The sequence below is a fragment of the Quercus lobata genome, chromosome 2 (assembly GCF_001633185.2).
Source record: "Quercus lobata isolate SW786 chromosome 2, ValleyOak3.0 Primary Assembly, whole genome shotgun sequence".
Classification (NCBI taxonomy): Eukaryota; Viridiplantae; Streptophyta; class Magnoliopsida; order Fagales; family Fagaceae; genus Quercus; species Quercus lobata.
Window position 1 is genome coordinate 24,086,722 of NC_044905.1, and position 14,360 is coordinate 24,101,081.

Below are 14,360 nucleotides of genomic sequence, written 5' to 3' on the forward strand. Positions count from 1 at the left end.
TTTAGAAAGTTTAAATACTAGGGTTAGATATGTAAAATTACTAATATAAACACTCCTAAATTTTAAATAAATCTAGAAAAGTAGTTTTTTCACACACTCCCTCTCTCTTAAATTTTTTTGCTAACTTATTTTAATACAACCATAACCCTTATCCATATATTTTAAAAATTAGGCACTTTTATCTCTCTTTATTCCTAAGGGCAAGCCAGTTACTAAAATTAAACATAAATAAATGTCTCTCTTCCTTTGTTTAATTTTTTTTAAACCTCTTTCTTTTTCTCTCAAAGGAAGGAGTAGTAGTTCCCTACAAGGTAATTCTTTTAGTTTTTTTTTTTAATCGTTTTATTGCTCATATGATTTTGATTGTTGTATATGATTTTTAGTTGCTTCTTTTTCTTTTATTTTTTTTGGAAAATTTTGACACTAAACCTAAAAAAGAAGCTCATCATATGCATGAAGCGCGTGTAGCTATATTGACATTACAATATTAATAACTTACCACTTAATCTTTATGAGAGTGCACACCCACGTCGGAATTTTGTTTTTTTGTTTTTTGTGTGTGCATATATGCCAGTACGTGTTTGTACCTAAGAGAAAGAGAGAAAGTTCAGCTTGTACAAAGCATGGTAGTCATAAACCATGATAAACTACTTTTATAGCTTTTGGTAAGAGTGGGGAAAGGGGACAAAGTTACAAAAGAAAGGGAAAAGAACGCATTACATATCCCATCAGGCAAACACAAACTAAGATTGGAAGAAGTTGGGGGTCTGATATTACAGCCCACTTGATCCAATCAGTTTGGTTAACCCAAAAGTTATAGCCATAGCAAGCAAACCTCCAATCAGAACCCTCAGTACAGACCTAACCAATGGTACCTTACCTAACATAGCACCCAACCACCCAAATACCACCAAAGCCAAGCTCACTGCACCCACTACCACTCCTACTCTTACCTTATACTCTTTTATGAACGAAGCTGCAAGTAATGGAACCATTGCACCCGCAGAAAAGGCAAGAGCTGATGCTGCTGCGGCTTGCAAGGGGTTTGGCAAACTCTCTTTTTCACCATCTTCTTCCTCTTCTGATCTTTCTCCACCTAGCTCACCCTTTTGCTTCTCTCTTTTCATCTGGGCCACCTCTATATCCAACTGTGAGTACACAGACACAAACTCTCCTATGGCCATGCTACAAGCCCCAGCAACAAGGCCTGCAAACCCAGTAAGTATCATGGCCTTAATGTCTTGTTTAACTGCTCCAACACCCATCATCAATGAAGCTGTTGAGACCAGCCCATCGTTGGCTCCTAACACAGCTGCACGTAACCACTGGGATCTTTTTGAGTAATCAAATTCCTTGGCTTCTGTCTCCAATGTTGATTGCTCCAGGTCATGAGTGGTGGGAATGGTGAATTTAGCACCATTCAGGGATGTTTGGACGTTGGATGCCATGAAAAAAAAAAGGTTGGGAAGTAGTTAAATTAGCTGCTGAGGAGGAGGAAATGGAGAGGTGTGGAGAACACACGCCCCCAAGAAGCGTATTTATGGATGGAGACCCCCAGCTACGGAGGCAAAAGTGGGGTATGGCCACTAATGAAAACCAAAAGGATAAAAGGGAAAACCACTAAACCAGCATTATTTGAGAAGAGAATTACAATGCTACCTACTAACACTATGGCAGCGGCTGCCTCATTAACTAGAGAATGTTGAAACTATGAATTGAGGTTGGTCTAGTCTTTTCCAAGATCTAGTGAAGTCAATAATGCCTTACGTTGGGGGATTAATTATTTGGTGCGTGTGGAATGGAGCACTACTACTAATGAAATAGATTGCTCGAAGAGTTTTGGACATCTACGTAATAAACAAAAAAAAAGTTGAAACTTTGAGGGACGCATAGAACTGAATGCCATAGGGCTCAAACAGTTGCATATGTGATCTAGATAAGGTGAACCAATCTGGAAAGCCAAATTTCCCTAAAGGATATAACTTTCACTTTGAAGTTCTTGTGCCTTCTATCAAAACGAGTTTTGCCCACACACATGAACTGACCTATTGGAGTTATTATCTGATCACATCCCTCAAGAAAGTGGAAAAAGACTCATCAAACATTTATCCAAAAAAGTAATTAAAGAAGAAATCATCTCGGATATACCTTGTTTTGTTGCATCGTGCAAAAGTATATAAACTTTCAAAAGAATGAAAAATTAAGATGATATATATCTGTAAAACCCAATTAAAACCGACCCACAGGGAAAAAAAAGTTTTCTTGCAAACAAGCTAGATGAATAACTATCTAGATAGATAATGATGAATGACAATTTAAAAAGTAGAAAGAGAAATTAATAGTAAAAAAATTGATATAAAACAAATGACCCACCATTCAGAAGATTAGAGAAATCTGATCATGATGGATATTGAACTAACTTCGTTGCCTAATGTAATGTAATCCTGCATATCAAGTTTTAAAATAAGGTCTACAGGGAAGACAGATAATTTTATCCAAAAATAAAAAGAGGAAGAAATAATTATGAGAGAGGGGGAAAAAATGCAAGTATGGAATTAGAATTCTTGGGGTTCTATTACGTACCTTTCTCTTAAGAATTATAGAGAGAACACCGACAATTTCGCCTAAAACAGGGAATTAGATGCTGGTACACTTAATAACCGTTATACCGGTCGTGTTGTTTCATGACTAAAGCATGATGATCCACATGACTAGAAAGAAAAAGGGAAAAAAATGTGAAAGAATATTAATCCTCACGTTCCTGTGTCATTTCCATTTTTGCTTACATGAAAAAAAAGGAACTATTCTCGCCGTTAAAAACTCGCCTTTGGATGAGAAAAGCCCGCAGGTGAGAAAGACTACTTTGTTGGGTGTATATTTGATATTTTTGGAGTCCCAAATGGCAATGCGGCCGTGAAATAACTACTGAAGAATCAAATCTCTTTTCTTCAAAGAAAAAAAAAATCAAATCAAATCTCTTTAGTACAAGATTAAATGCATCTAGGGATGATGATGGATCGGCTAGATTTTTCAACTCAACACTTGTAGTTTATAGAGGAATATAATGGAATGAATAGAATAGAAACGAATTAAATATTTATAGCTCTCATTTGGAAGTTCAATCTAATAAAATTAAAGACAATTTTTTTAAGAAAAAAAAAATTAATAATCACATACACAGAGAACATAGGAATAAACCCATAGACACAAAGAAACTTTCACCATAAGGTTAGGAGGATTACAACAATAGTATAAGAATTTCCTCAAAAAACTCAAAATCCAAGTACACCTTAATTCTCTCTCACAAAAACCACACACAATGTTAGGAGCTTTAGTTGCTGATTATGATGGCATGAAGAATTGGAGTGCTTGGGCAACATCATGCCAATCACTTGGCTTTATGTTTTCTCAACACACCAATGGCTCCTCATGCCTATCTAGTGAAGCTCCTAACTGCTCTTTGAGAGGGACAAGCCCGGTCTCCCTGCTAGATTTAGAATGATAAGCATAATGAGGGGTAGCATGTGGAGGCACCTTGTTCCACATGATGCCCCAAGGCCATGGCAGAAGAGGGTCATGGTGGGCAGAGACGGATTTTGATTTTGGGTAGCAGCAGGTGGTGCTGACCTTATGAGATGGTGCATGGCATTGGTGGCTTGGTTGATGGTTGCTTTGTGTGTGGGCTTGGTAGCTTGAGTGCAAGATAGTGTTAGGTTGCTGTGATGATGATATGCTGTGCAAGGCATTGGGCTGGTTGGTGCTAGTAGAATGCATGAACTTGTGTGAGTGGGCTGATGATAGTTGCTTGAAGTGTTGTAAATGGGTATGCTATGTGGGCTGTGATGCTGATGAGAAGGGTTTGGGCAGGAGCCAAGCCTTCTAAAACATGCTGGAACAAGTGTGTGTGGGTTGCTGTAGCATGGGCAGAAGCCCCATGATGTGCTGAGAAATGGGCTGGCATGTGTAAAGTGTGCAGCGGTAGTTAGTAGCAGTTACCAAGCAGTTCCTAGCTTTCTTGATGATCAGACCTGCTGAGTAGGGGCTGGAAACGTGGAGAGCAGGCCTAGACAACATCAGTTGAAGGTGTTCTAAGTCAGATCACATGTGACAACAAGTCTAGGACAAGGGGGCAGTTACTTGGCAGTAATTGCCGCGATAGTTATTTCTGTGCATTTATTCTAGACTGTTGGGGCTGTCAACAGTAGAGTGTGTAATTTTGGCTTAGAGAATTTTGTGTGCATTCTCCAGGCTTCCTTTGTACTTGATATTGAGTAATAAAGGTTGGGGTTGGTGCCCTGTAAATATTGTGTGTGCGGTGTGTGTATGAATTCATTTGATAATTCTGTTCTAAGTGTTCCTGCAATGTGTGTGTGTGGTGTGTTGGCTGAGACTAAGTCAGGGGCTTAGTGTCATCACAAGCAGAAAATTTAAAAGAAAAATTGACCTTGTGACATAAAACGAAGTGGTTGATTTGGATCTTTGACAAAGATATATCCCTCAAAAAGTCCATTTTTTGATCTTATGATATCATACATCAATATGCTTTTTCCTTTGCACAATATACTTGATTCTTTGCCAAATTAATTGCACTCTAACTATGACAATGTAGCACCATGCTATCTTACTTGAAATCAAACTCATTAACCGGCCCTTTGAGCCAAACAGTATCTTTTAATGTCGTTGTTACTACTATGTATTCTTCCTAAGTGGTGGAAAAATCAACCATATCCTGTAGAGTTTACTTCTAGTTGATTGGGCCAGTAACAAACATAAATAGATTCCCAACCTAATCAACTACATAATCTATAGCTCATATACCAGCTATCTATTTCAATAAGATATCGCAAGAAATTTAAAGATCCATTTTACCATATTCCAATGCTTTTTTCTTTGATTTGCCATATTCCTATTGATTACACTGATTGCATTAACATCAGATCTGGTGCAATCCATCAAGTACATGAGACACTCAACTGTGTTAGCGTATGGAACTTTAGACATATACTCTAACTCCTCATATGAACTCAAATGTAACTATGAGGACAATTTAAAATGGGAAACAGACAATATATTAATAGGTTTCACATTAAGCATGCTAAATCTCTCAAATACTTTCTAAAAATAAACTTATGAGATAACCACAATTTCCTAACCTTCTTCTCATGAAGAATTTCTCTCCTAATGTAAGGGAGCCCTGACAACAAACCTTGGGGGTTAATGATGACTCAATGAGATAGTCAGTGTATGAGAGATAGGATGACAAACCCTCTCCTTGCATGGTGCATCTTGTGGGTGTGTCACTGACACTATTTGTGCTTGTGGTAGTTGTATGTGGGTGTTGAGTGTTTGAGAGCATATAGAGTTGCCACCAATCATTTGAATTTCTTAAAAATATGATCCGTCACTGATTTTTTTTTTAAAGTGATTTTTTTGCAATTTAGTTCCTCTAAGCCTAAATAAGATAAAACTATGTTTAGAATCTGGAAACATATTTGGGGTTTGGTTATGTGTAGGGAAGATATTAGACACCTTACAATGCCCAACCATAGTCGATACCTATTTTTGATTATCCCTTAAAAAAAAAAAGGTTTTGCAATATAAACAACTTGCCTAGTCTTGGGGGCATATATCCCATGATACCAATGGTTTTGCTTTAAAGGAAAAAAGGAAAATGGTTTTAGTTTGAAAAACTTTTTGAAAAAAAAAAAACAATACAATGACTGATAAGGGCTAATGTCGAGAAAAACTAGAAATCTCAATATAGCCTATTGTAGTCATGTTTTGGGGAAAGTCATGGCCATTATTAGGATCCTATTATTCTGTGGTCAATGTCGGACTGTGAGCTGTGTCATTCCATCTTAAAACCAATTAGTGATGAGAAAGATACACTTAAATCTTTTATAACATTTGACATCACACCACGTGAGCCTATTTTTAGAGTGGTTGTAGGGATTCAAATTGTGGTCCTCCCAACAATCCCTCCCTCAAAATGACACTCCCGTAACTCGAACCTATGACCTTGGCTCTGATACCATTTGTCGGATCGTGAGCTGTGCCATTCCACCTCAAAACCAATTGATGATAAGGAAGACACGCTTAAATCTTTTATGGTATTTGACATCACACCACGCGGGCTTGTTTTTAGAGTTGTTCTAAGGAGTCAAAATTTGTTTGTAAAGTTGTGATTTATATCTATGTTTTATATTGGCTTTATTCCATGACAAAAAATGTTGTAATTGCAATAATTTATTTCCTTATATTTTGTGGGATTTTATTATATTGGGTTTAGTATTAAGTTGGTGAAAAATCGAGCATGAAATGAAGATCAGTGCAGTTTCATGACTATCTTGTGAGAAACTCGCGAGTAAATGTTCCCGCGAAAAGGCCACTTGAGAAGCACATGCTGAAAGCTGAAGAGTCAAGTGCTAGGCTGCATTTCACGAGTACTTCACGAGATAGGCCATCTCATGAGGTACCCACGAAACTCTCTGCTTGGAGGATTTTAAATGTGATTTCTTATCCTTCATCTATACTATATATACTCTCATTACCCACAAAAGTAAATAAGAATGCTATTCAAAGAGAAAACCCTAGATAAGTTTCTACAACACACCCATCCTTGTTTAGAGAGAGCTACTCATCCTTTAGTGAGAAATCATTGTAGTCTCTTCTCTTTCCTTCTCCCATTGTCATACTTTGAGAGGAGATTTGTACCCAAACACAACTTACACATATTTAGAGTATAGAGAGTGTTTTGAGCTTGGGAAGCTTTGAGGATTTGTTAAAAGAAGTTGGTGAGGCTTGGCGGATGCAATCGGACAGTATTGCGGGATTTGGTAAGGTAATGAAGACAAGATTTCAAGAAGTCCAATGATAGTAGGAGCTTGGAGAGCTCAAATACATTGGGTAGACTAAGCTTGGAGAATCTTTTGTTATTCGTGTACTCTAACTTATTCACTAGTGGATTGATTTCAACTTGGAGGGTCGCGGAGAGGTTTTTCGCCGAGTTCTTTGATTTCTTCTTCGATAACACGTCTTGGTGTTATCTTGTGTTTGCATCTCTCTTCCCTACTCTTTAAGTTTTTCATTTATTGTTGCTTGCTTGCTTATGGCTTAGAGAGTAGTTCCGGTGATTGCGCTTCTTTTACTCTTGTTCCGCACTTAGATAAGTTTGAGTAAAAGCAATTAAGCTGTAATTTTAAAATTGAGAGTCTAAACAAGCATTAGTGTTTCACACTAATTTGAGCTTTCAGTTAATAATGTTATCCATCTATTGATGAGGTTTAAACTAAAAGATCACACAAAGGGAGATATCCTTTATGATCTTATTTGCCGAAAAAGAAAACCTTTAAACCGAAAATTTTATTGAACATGGATAAACTAGAACCAAAGTTAATCTTCAAAAAATATAGGTTTCTAAAATGGGAAGCCCTTAAACTGTAAATTTTGTTGAAATGGATTGGTCTTCAAAATGAATAAACCATAACCAGAGTTTATTTATTTATTTATATTTTAAATAGATTTTTGAAATGGAAAACAAGAACCATATTTTAATTTTGAACATGTGGGTCGTGAAAGAGTTTATGGTTTTTTAGTGAAAAATCATAGATTTTGAACATATGGGTCGTGAAAGAGTTTATGATTTTTTAGTGAAAAATCGAGAAAATAAGTTGAAAAGAAAATTTTTCTCCGAGCTTCTACATTTGAAAAAGGTTTTGAAAAGTATGGTTTTTAAGTGGAAAATCAAGAAAATAATTGAAGATAAGATTTTAGGCAGAATTTCTGCATTTGAAGGATAATTTGGAAAATATGACTTTTCGATGGAAAATTAAAAAAAAAAAAAAAAGATTGAAAATAGAATATTTTATAGAATTACTGCCTTTTTTTTTTTTTTTGAGAGAGTTTCAACCTATGGCATCCGCTCCTGATGATGTTCTTTATCATCAGACCAAGACACCAATTGATTTTTGGTGTAAGCGGGGATTGAACCTCAGATCTCTTATTTAACTATCAGAGACTTTACCAGTTGAGCTAACTGGAACCTACAAAAACTTGTTGAAACATGAAAGTATTATTTTTGATAGAATTACTGCCCTAGAAAAAGGTTTTGGAAAATATGACTTTTTTGGTGAAAAACTGGAAAACAAAATTTATTAAAAAAAATATATATTGGCAAAGTTTCTGCAGGATTTCAGCATTGACTAATGTTATGTGTCCATGAGGGGCATATGCATGCATGTTCATGTTAATATGAAAACATGTTAGAGAACGTAACTAGATTGGATCTACTTAAGAACACCATCATTTTAATATTACCATGAAAAACAAATGCACTTGTTCGGTTGTTCCACTGGCTAGGAGTGCCACGCACGAGCGGAGCAAAAACAAAGCCACTAAAACTAAGTATGTTTTGGGGGCCTTATGGACTCAAACTTAGACAAAAATCAAGTTCCTTTGGAAAGTTAAATTATCTTTCTAATGATACCAAATTTAGACAAATCAGAGCTCGGTGTAAAAAGTTATGACTTCTAGAAGTTGGCTTATCATAAACCTTTTCGGTTCATAATTAACATTCGTTACAGCGTAAATGTGTGAATTGAACGGAGGCCTTAGTAGACTCAAAATTTAGTGTGTCGTATATCGTTGTAAATCTTATGACACTTATTTTATATTGTTTTGTTGTTGGAGCATTTTGAGCATTGGTTTTGGAAATTATGGGTTATGGCCACAAAAAATTTTGTAGGCTTTTCTTGAGTGCACTATTTTATGTGAATTTTTCGAGAGTTTGGTTGTCCGAGCTTCCTTGTGGGTCACGTTAGTATGTTTTCTAAGTGGTATAGTCTAGGATTATGGGCATCATTTATATGTAAACTTCAATTCTGTATTAGTGAATTTTCTTTTAGGGTTTGGATAATCCTTGTAGTTGTTTTTCCTTTGGATGTGTCTATATGTTTTTCACTTTGTCACCAACATTTTGTATTATTTACTCTATTTCTTATTGCTTTATAATTGGTGATATGCTAATATGTGGTGATTAACTTATGATTATACATTGACTACGTAATTGGTTAATTGACCTAAAATAAATATTCCATTGTGTAGAAAGTAAAATTAAACTCTAAGAGCATTCTCATCAGCTCTCTTATAAAAAATGTCATTTTGACACACCAAAAACCTACTTCATCATTTTAGCACATTATTTTACAACATACCATTTATCAGATGTTCTATCCTTCAATTCTATACATTAAAATAATATTTACAACATATTAAAATAATATATTAACTCCTCCCACCATCATCATCATCATCATCATCATCAACAACACCACCACCACCAACAACGGCACAACTGCCGCAACAATGGCCACCAACAACCACTACCGCAACAACACCGACAGCCACCACTGGTACAAATCCACATCCACCAATGTTGTCTTAAAAAAAAAAAAAAAAAAAAAAAAAAAAAAAAAAAAAAAAAACACAACCAGCACAACCAATATCGGCGACGACACTAGTGAGACCCATCCACAGCCACAAATCTCACACCCACAACCCAATCTGAGACCATCCCAAACTCGATCAACCCATGAACTTTAACCAAAATCAGCCAACCACCAACAATCAAAACAACCAACCACCATTAGAAATACTACCACAACCACCAAAAGAGAGAGAGAGAGAGAGAGAGAGAGAGATCTACGGATTAGTGAGAGCAAACCAAAGTTTTCACCCGATCTCGACCTCGTCGATATGAATCGGGTCGGATCTCGGTCTTTGTGTGAAAGTTGTAGAGTATGGTGGTGATGGCTGTTGCAGATGGAGAGAGGAAGAGAGTGAGAGATAAAAAAAAAAATGAAAGTGAGAAAGAAATAGGGAGCAATGGAGAGATGGAAACCAGAGATGAGAGAGAGATATGTATTGGGAGGAGAGAGAAAAGTAAATAAAATAAGCAAAAAAATTATAGTATTGATGTTCACACCGTCTCATAATTGAGACGGTACTGTAGTGGTGTGCCAAAATTTTTGGCATTTGGCACACCTCATGAGGGTCTGTTTTTGGTGTTTGGTATGCCAAATGCCAAATATTTGGCATTTCGCACACCTAATGAGAATGCTCTAATTGAAATCTAATTTTTACAATAAATTAACTCACTTGGCATAGAAATTTAAAATTTTAGATTAAATGAGACACATGGCATAAAATTATACTCTAATTGAATTTTAATTTGAAATCTAATTAGATTTTCTCTCAGTTTTACCTATTAATATATATATATATATAGAGAGAGAGAGAGAAAGAGAGAGAGAGAGTTTATTATTGTAGTTTGGAAATTCTCCAACAACTTACACTTGAAACAATTGGTTTCAATATAAAAGCAATAAAATAAAACGCAAAGGGATAGCATAATGCCTACATTATGTCTGAATACTAGTTCCTATGTCCCCCTTCATTTAGAGCAAAACTCATTCATCCAAACACACAAATAGATTAATTTAATTGTGTCTACTCCCTGATGTAATTTCTTTTTGTTTTGTTTAATAAAATTCTGGTCTTTCTATAATAAAAATAACTAGTCGCTAACCCGTGCAATGCACGGAAAAGTTATTAACTATGGAAAAAAAAATTCAACAATGAGTAATTAGACATTTTGCTAATTAGTATTTTTTGAAAAATGAAGAAATATTTAACTTCTATACTTTTGCAAAACTCCCAATAATTATGTATATATATATAGACAAACTCAAAACTAATATAAACTGGAAAGATATAAACAAAGACCATGTTATGAGGAAGACATATCAAATTTCAAATTTGAATAGCAATATGACTTTCTTGTAGTAATAACAATATAAACAATTCAAAACATGTAACAATATCAAAATTATAATACCTAATCTCATTATCTTTTATGTTGAATTCAAAAAAATAATTAATTGAAATTAATCCAAACAAATAATTAATCAACCAAAAATCACATGAACCTAAATACAAAAAATTTAAGGTGAAGAATTAAGATCAACTTACTCAAATGCAAATACTAAAAACTTCAGACCTAAAACTTCAAAATTTATAGAATCCCCAAATTCTACTTCAAAACCAACCAAGTTCAACAAATTTATATATAATATACCAAATAAAAATTTATCGGAAGACATTGGTTACAACTTTGATTTTTCTCCAAAAAATTAGAGATGCTTTATCTGCCATATACAATATAAAATAATTAATAGAAATTCCAACCCAAAAACCAAACCCACGAAAACAATGTAAATATAAATATGGAGATTAACCCAAATGCTCAAAAGAAAATCAATTCTAAGCATAATAAAAGAATAAGATAGAAAGAAAAGTTCATGCACATGTGAAAGCAAATAAGAAATTTGACATAAAAGATAAAATTCATTACTAACAATATAAACAAATATCCACATATGTTGAATTGAAATTCTATTAATAATAATATAAAGGTGGTAATTGTTTTTTGAGTCCTATTTTCAACGTGAGTCCTTTTTTTTTTTTTTAGTCCTATCAGAATTTTTTGTTTTATTTATTCAAATAATATTGATGTGTAAAATTGCAGTGAAATTGAGAAAGAAAGACTTACCCCGCTCTTATTAAATTGATTATAATAGCGCTTGATTTCTTCATCAGTCATTTCACGCTTTGCTATATATTCATATACTTGGCCATCAAGTATGACCCTTTTTTCAAACTTACTGCCCATTCATGCAATCGTAGTCTAGGCTGAATTGGAGATCGATTTCTGGGTTTCTTTCTGTTTGTGCAAAAGCATGAGAGTGAGAGAATGAAAGGAGATTGGGAGATAAATCATAAAACTATTGTGTTGTGGACGTGGGGTGTGCTGTGCTCTTCTTGAGCCGAAAATTAGTAGTATTTATATGTTATCTCTTGGATGTATTAGACTTTGAATGATAGACAACCTCTTTTTATTTTTTCAATATTTATCTTTCTTGGATGTATTAAAATTTGAATGATAGACAATCTCTTTTTAGGAGGGGAGAGATAGTAGCCTTTTTTATATAAAAAAAATGATAATTTTATTTAAATATTAATGATAATGATGAGTTTGAGTTTAAGTTTAAGTTGGACTTATTAGAAAGATAAAATTTTACTCTTTGTTAAATTTGGATTAAACAAAAATAATTTTATTTAAATAATAATTTTATTGAAATATTGTGCCAACATAGAAAATTGTGGGAGTTTCAAAGACTTCAGTTTTATATATATATATATATATATATATATATAGATAATAAAATTGTGTGTATACTATGGAGGCAATTGTAAAGTTTGTAAAAGTTCCTAATATAGTCCAAAATTGACAAACGTCCTTCACGTATTGTTTTTTTTTTTTTTTAAACAAAAAATATATTTTTCGCCTTAAAATCCGAACACTTCCCTCGATGAGATGTCTATTAATTAAACAATCCATAACGCAAATTCAAATATATTTTTTAAAAAAGGAAAAAGGTTCTTTTTTTTCTTTAAAAAGAAAAAAGTTTTGGATCCAGAAACAAAAATTCGCTAAAACTGGACTCACCAATCATTCACTATGAGAAATTTGAATTTAAAGTTCAAACTAAATGAAATTTATGAGCAAAAAAAATGCAAAAAGTTCTGTGTTTCACTCAAATCAAGAACAAAAATTCTAATGTTTAGAAAAAAGAAAAAGAAAAAAAAATAGAGAAAGACAAATCCACCTCACCATGCCACCACAACCGACAAGAAAACCCGAACATATCACTGGCTAAGCAAATCCATAAGTCTTAATTAATTCTTAAATGCATTGTCCCCTCTAACATATCATAGACTAGAGAGGAAATTGGAGGCAGTTCCCACTTCCCACATAGAAGAAAGGACAAAAAAGCTTCCCCGAACCAAAGAATTTTATTTCTAGCTTTACACACTATTCACATAATCACGGCAGTTATTTGACAAAAAGAATCACTGCATTTTGGTGTCTGGGGTAAAGGTAGGTTCAAGTGTTTAAGAGGACTTTCATATATATATATATATATATATATATACATAGTTTAGAGAAGAATTTCTATTTTGTGTATAAAAAAATGTTTGTTCCTTCAATATTTTTATTTTTATTTTTACGGCATTTCAATATAGGTCCTATATTTTACACAAAAATAAAAAAATAAAAAAAATAAAAAAAATAAAAAATAAAAACCACCTAATGAACTTGCATGATACTAAAGCCTCCACTATATATATATTTTTTCTCTCCTCCTCTTGATTTTTTTAGTTCAAATTCCGAGTTTTTGTTACAAACAAAAAATTTATATACGTACAAGAATTTAAAAAAATAAATTTTACATACTTTTTAAAAGCAATCAAGGTAGTGCAACGTGTTTACAACTGTATAATGATATAAAATAATAAAATAAAATAAAATAAAAATATTCACTTATATTGTTATACTCGTAATACTTTTAGATTTATTTATTTTATGAATTATTTATGTTTGTTTCTTTATTTTAATGTTATGAAATATATAATTATAATTGATTGAACCTATAGAAAATTTTGAGCATGATAATGATATGAAATATATCTTTGTAATTTATATTTATATTAGATTTTGTATGACAATTACAGTTGTTTACAATTATTTATTTATTTGGTTATTAATATTGAGTAATTAACTTTGGTTATTTATTTTAAATATTATCTTTTAATCTTTTCCTTTAAACTGAAATCATAGCTTCATCACTACTTTGAAATATTCTTTAAAAAATGACCATTATTGAGTTCTCTCTATGATGGTTTTTTGAGATTTTTTTTTATTTTTGGCTTGACCCTCAATTATGAGGATAGTTGGTAACCAGACAATGATGGTATGACTTATGAGTAGGAAGTTGAAAGAAAGCATAGAATTAAAGAAGCATAATTTCTGTTATTGGATTGAAAAAAATAACATAATGGGAGTTGGTGACAGTCGTGTGGATTGCACACTCCCATTCCATTTCTTTTATATTATCTTATTCCCACTTTCCTCTGCCATCGACACCTTTTGAGTTTTGAGGATGAATGCTCTCTCACTACTTTAGTGCTTTCCTCCTCAGCAATCCATTTTTTTAGGTTCCTTATATATTGGCATGACCGAAAAGTGGACCCAAAATGTCAAGTGTCCGCTTATAAAGGAAGGATATTTTGTGAAAATGTTGGATAAACGGAAATACGTGGACGATACAACGTACCAATCTTAGGATCAACAGATTTGTTATCAGTCCACAAAGCTCATATTTCTATGCAGGGCGGCTAAAGGAAGTTAGAATCTTTGACCCATAAGGCGAAATTGAGACATATTATATATATTTAAATTT

General features: G+C 33.5%; 1 protein-coding gene across 1 annotated transcript; it reads right to left on the reverse strand.

Moving 5' to 3' along the window:
* Positions 1 to 612: 612 nt before the first annotated feature.
* Positions 613 to 2,554, reverse strand: LOC115977866 (vacuolar iron transporter homolog 4-like). The gene has a single exon (XM_031099891.1). It carries the CDS (start codon positions 1,446 to 1,448, stop codon positions 774 to 776), a length of 675 nt encoding a protein of 224 aa, XP_030955751.1. The 5' UTR covers positions 1,449 to 2,554; the 3' UTR covers positions 613 to 773.
* Between the last annotated feature and the right edge of the window lie 11,806 nt (positions 2,555 to 14,360).